The sequence below is a fragment of the Hirundo rustica genome, chromosome 2 (genome assembly GCF_015227805.2).
Source record: "Hirundo rustica isolate bHirRus1 chromosome 2, bHirRus1.pri.v3, whole genome shotgun sequence".
NCBI lineage: Eukaryota > Metazoa > Chordata > Aves > Passeriformes > Hirundinidae > Hirundo > Hirundo rustica.
Window position 1 is genome coordinate 87615711 of NC_053451.1, and position 5835 is coordinate 87621545.

Here is a 5835-nt window from a genome sequence, read left to right on the forward strand (position 1 = left end):
TGCTTGTTCCCTAGCAAACTGTCTGTCATCTGCCTTCTACTGTAGCTTACAGAGCCGGTGAACTCCCCATTTGGGACTAACTGGAGTTATTCACCTCTTGGTTGGTTGTCTCATTTCAGGAAACCAGCTGTCTTCATACGTATCCCCTGATCCTAAGGGTTCAGTAATAATAGCCTAAGACCCACAGTCTATGTGAAAGTTAATGCTTTTCCTTTTCTAAAATGGCAGACGTTGGAAATGTGGAGACCCTGAAGCAAACCTCTGATGTGAGTTAGTATTACGGGCTGCAAGCTTATAAAATACTACTGTGTGTGTAGTTTTATTTACAGTTTTAAGAACTGTGGCCAAAGTTAGCAAGCTGCTGCTATATCAAATGATAAAGTAGTTTGCATTCCAGCCAGGATAATTTCTGTAATTTAACACGCTGTGAGCCTCTCCCACATTTGACACACTGAAGAGGAGTTAGTATTAATGACTGCATGTTGTGAGAACATCAGAGGGATGCAGTTGCTGAAATTAGTGTTTATCCTTTCTGCCTGCTCACAGAGGAGAGTAAACACCTGTTGGGGTTCAAAGGAAGAGATAAATCAGTACAGGGACATAAAAGCTGGAGCCACTGTGCAGAGAGAAAAGGATAGGCTGTGACAGTGGCATTGAGGAGTGTAATGGCCCTATGGCCAGGATGAAGGCAGACATGAGAATTTAAGCTGAAATCAAATAGCATGGAAAAAATGATAATCACTTTTTAGATAAATTAATCATTTTCAGATAAATTAGTGTTGTTTTTCTCACCTCCCTCCTTTCTTCCAGCATCTGCACAGCACCTTGTGCTGCAGTGTTTTGTAACTGCAGTCTCTGCAAGTGTTGATCCTATTCCCACAGGGAGGTACAAGCTGGAATTTGAGCCCTTTTGAGGGATGTGTGTAGTGCATCCAAGGTACACGCTGTTCTGTAAAGAGACGGTGCAAGTATTAGGATGTAAAAAATTTGGCAAATGGATCTCGCTGCTGATGGATAGCAGATAATAAGGCTTGTGCCTGGATCGGTCTCCCAGAGTACCTTTGGCCAGGCTGGCTCAGCCTTGCCCGGCACGTTCGGGATTCGTGTCCGTGGCACTGCAGCCTGGGGAGCTTCCAGCAGAGGGCTCTGCCAGCTCCATCCCACACGCTCTGCCTATGGATTTGCATATGGATTTCTGGCGCTGCAGCCTGCAGAAGTGCTGCAGGTTATCCCGAGGGGTCTGTGTTAATGGAAAAGCTTGGTACCGTTCACAGCTTAAAAATGTGTGTGATAAACTATCGAAGCAAAAGCAGAACTAGTAGCAGGCTCCCACATAGAGAGAAGGGAAAATACATAGTACCTGTTATTTCTGAGTAAGATTCAGCTAAAAGAGATGTTTACAGAGATGTTTAATTGACAAGCTGAGAGTTCCAATGAAAAAGAAAATTGTATTTCTTCAAACTTTTTAATATGTGTGTACGTTTGGATGTTTCTGAAATGGCATTTCCCCCAAGGGCGCCCACTCTCGTACAGTTAGTCTGCTATCCCAAACCTTCTCTGTATGAGCATACATTCTCTAAGGATTTGCTCTCAACCCTAAGAGCTGAACCAGCAGGGTGCACAAACACCTTGTGTGCCCACACCCTTTCAATAATGGAGCTTCATAATGCTCCACATAGATCTTTATGAAGCACAGTGTTGGGGGTTAAGTTTTCCTGTGGATTTCCGGCCCCCACCCCTCATAAGTTGCTAGGAGACTAAATACTGATAGTTAAAGGGTGCTCAACCCAGACAAAGGAAGTTGATCACTTAGTTTTGGGGGAGGGGAAAGGCTCCCGGGAGATGAGGGTGGTGGGCTCACTGCTCTCGGTTTTTCCGGGGAGGACGGTCGTCGGGCTACTGGTAGCTGCCTGGAGTCCACGGCTAACGGAGGAGTCTGGTCCTGGGAATTCTATCATCTCTTGGAGCGTCCAGGAATTCGGAGTTTCTCCGCTGCCCTGCTGGATTTTGGGTCAGCCCGGGTCCAGCCGCTGCGGCTTCTCCGGCACTGCTCGCTTCAGCTGCCAGGGCACCCCCTGCCTGCCGAGGACAAATCCACCGCTCCCAGCCATCAGTGGAGTTTCCACCGTTTGCCCCTCGGGGTTCTTGGTTTTGTTTTACTATTATTATAATTGCTGTTGTTGTTTGTCTGTCCTGTTATATTTACTAATAAAGGACTGTTATTCCTTTCCCCATAGCTCTGACTGAAAAGTTTTTTTTTTAATCTTCCAAATTATAATAACACGGAGGGAAGGATTTGAATTCCCCATTCCTAGAGAGGCCTGCCTCTCCCTAGCAGATACCTGTCTTTTCTAACCAGGACACACAGATAAGAGACATCACCTTTTTGGGCAGGGAACAAACAGACTGACTTAGGATGATTGCAAAATTCAGGTGGAAGGTACCTTTTTGGTCTCTAGTCCCACTTCCTGCTCAACACGGGGCCAGCACTGAGGTCAGATGAGGTTGCTCAGTGCTTTGTCCAGTTGGGACAGCTCAGCCTCTCTCAACAGCCAGCCCTGCTGTTCTGTACAGCTGTTAGACACGAGTAGCGACAGATAAAATGTAAGGTGGATAAAATCTTGTTAAGCAGTGTTACAACTTCCTTGCAGCATTAATCTGCTGCTTGAGAAACTGCAGACGCAGATGAAAATTCTGAATATTCTCTTGCAGTAAGATGAAAAATAAGCAAAATGTTGAGTCACATTTTAGACTATTAGTTGTGTTGTCTTTTAAGTTGTTGTTTTTTTTTTGTAGCCTTAGCTGAAAAAAAACCCATTGCAAGTTTGTACTTGTTCCTGGCTTTGTTGTCCTCCCCCATTCTTACTGTTTCTGGGGGGGATAAATCTAGAATGTTTTTAATTAAAAGCAAAGTATGCAACCAGGGCCTCTAATCATTACTCAGTTATCTCAGTATCCATTTCTCTTACAAAACCTGGCTCTTGCATCCCCATCATTGGCATAGTTGTGTGTTTTGCCAACATCCATTTTGTCATAGCTCTGGACAGTGTTAACTCCTGCATTATAGGCTGGGATCCCACTTGGAATGAGGGTGAAAGAAACACGTAAACAAAGGTGCTACTTAATCAGTAAATAATACCTCAGAGTTGCCAGGACAGGCTACCAGGATAGTCTGCTTTTTGTAGGTGGGTATAAAACCACAAAACAAATGGAACGGAGAGAGGAGGGGGAGAGCCCACCTTGGGTCCTTGCAATTGAAAAATGTCGTGGTATTTGCCATGTTTAAAAAAATCTTCTAGAAGGCTAACCAAATCTTATTACTCTGTTCCTTTTAGTGCATACTAAGGAATATTATTCCACATGAACATAAGAACAGGGATGTGTTGAGCTTGCTGCAGTGCTTACAGCATTACGTGCTTGACTTTATACATGTGAAGGGTTTCAAAGCTGACAAAACTCAACCTCTGGGGTGTTGCTCCTTTGTCCAAGCTGGGGATTTTTTCTGGATTTATCATCCTGTATAAAATCTCTGTGTCTTGTGCTAAGTGCTCTTCGGTGTCCCGTGGCATGCCAATCTTTTGGTACTGTTAGCCAGCCTGAAAGTGAGACGGCAGCATCACCACACCAGAACTATTATCCACTATCTAGCCAGAGCTCTTTGTTGCTTACAGGCTGCCTCTGTTCATTTTGGTCCTTAATCTCAGGATTTACCTCTTTTGTGACTGTATGGAGAGGACAGAAGCACTTCTCATGGCGCAGGCAAAAGCAGGAGATGTGTGAAGGGCAGACATTTGGGCACTGAAGAGGAATGCTGGCCCTACTTCCTTGTCTGTCAGAGCCTTAAAAAACAGCACAGCTGCTGTTGTAAAGGTGGCAGGGTGCCGAAAGCAGAGGATTACTTCTGCTTCACAGTGTTTCCAGGTACAAGGTGACTGGTGCTCTCCTCCCCAGCTGAATCAAGGGTGGGAAAATCTATTTCCTATAGGGATTTCCCCTAAATCCATGAGGTCATAAAGCACAAATCTCAGAGCACTGGAGCTGTTACAAAAGCAGATCCCATGCATGCAGCAAATGTTTAGGGATTTTACAGGTAAGGATATAACGTGGCAAACAGGTGCAAATGTATTCATGAATAATGAAGCAAGAATCCCCCACTAGCTTGGCCTCTGTGGTGCATAAAGTGTAATTAACCTGATGGTAGGTAGCTGCAGCCTACAGCATGCTCAGTTTAAAAAGGTGCTTTTTGAAACAACAATTATTATGTAAGTATGAAATAGGAACAATTAATCTCTTCAATCCCAAGGGAATGCTGGGAAGCAATCATCAGTTTCACAGTGTAAAGGCAGTCTGCTCATGCACTGATACTTACCCAGGTCCTTCCCCAGTGCTGGGAGCTGACAGCCTGGTCAGCACTGACTTTGGCCTAGTTGGCATTGGCCTTAGCCTGGCCAGAGAGTAGGCTGAAAAGGTTTAGGGAATTGCCTTTCAACAGGGCTCCTGCCACTCTTCTGATTCTGCTTCAAAGGAAGGGTGAGATTTGTGTTTTTAAGAAGGTTGACCATACCTGCATTAGGCCAAATACATTCCCTTGGTCACCCAGGCCATCCTTCAGCATTGTCCCAGCATGTGGCTCTTGAAAGGTAATAGGAGTAATCAATCACAGCTGGAGCAAGACCTTCACTGCTACCAGCTTTTGCCATCCTGGTACGGTATTTCTCCATGTTGTTCTTCTGCTGTCTTCTCTGAGGCAGGAACTCCTACAATATGACATGCATGACTTTCATTTTTAGAATCCAAACCCAGTTTTTCTAAAGGTCATTATGGCTGAGCTGACATTTTGAATCCTTCTGAATCTGTTTAGAGCGAAACAAAGATAGAATTGACTAATTTTACTGAAGGGTGCCTTAGAAATCAATACATAGATGATATAAAAGACTTTTTTCTTCAGATTCAGAGGGCAGTTCTCTAGCATGCAGATTGAGAGTGAGGTGAATCTTGTTTTAAATCTAAGCCTTTGGGTGGATTAGTCCCAGATTTAGTCTCTTTTAATGTAGGACTATACTGTAGAACTGTTCAGAAGTTCAGGTTTTGAGGGAAACTCTCAACTGAGAAAGAAAAGTAAGTTCAAGGGTTGGATGCCCCCAGCAGACTCATTTTTTCTGTCATGGTCTTAAATGTCATCTCAAAGACAACTATATTCCCAACATAAACCTTTGTGCCTGAGTGTTGATTGTGGAAAAGATCAGCTTGTTTGGCAATGACCGAGAATCAGAGACCAGGATCCATAATAGGGATGGGCTTGTGCGTGGGTGTGAGGGGAGAATGAACAAGTGAATTAGTGCCTACTTACACAGCTCAGACCATCTGGTTTCACAGTTATCTCCAAAGCTCCAGTTGTGTCAACATTCAGTTTATTCCTATAACGCTCTGAACAGCGTAGGGGCACGTGCTGCTTTCAGCTGAAACCGGCACAAAGCAGTGTTTACAACCAGATGTCAGACCAATGCAGTGTGTGACTCACGCTGTTAAAATGCTTTCAGATCCATGTCTGAAACCCATGGCATCCTTTTGATCCTAGTGCAGGTGTTTGTGCTAGCAGATGCAGTCATGCAGTCATTGTATGTGTAGCCTGCTCTGGTGGGGATTACCTCATGGTCATGCTAGCTTACATGTATCTTGTGAGCTGAACTGGTGCTTTGTGCCCAGTTTTTCTCCCCTAATTACCAAAAACAGCTTAGTATAAGCCTGTGACTTTGGCTGCCTGCACGGCCAGTGGAGGAAGGCATCTCAAAAAGGCAGGTTTTCTGTTCCAATTTTTTTTAAAAAGTAAAGAAA

General features: G+C 44.4%; 1 protein-coding gene across 1 annotated transcript; it reads right to left on the bottom strand.

Annotated features, from left to right (window-relative positions):
- Positions 1-2949: 2949 nt before the first annotated feature.
- On the bottom strand, positions 2950-4721 carry LYG2 (lysozyme g2). Its single transcript, XM_058419300.1, is given in 5 exon segments — positions 2950-3079; positions 3477-3509; positions 3511-3584; positions 4565-4654; positions 4656-4721. Coding segments are annotated over 5 exon segments (393 nt in total).
- Between the last annotated feature and the right edge of the window lie 1114 nt (positions 4722-5835).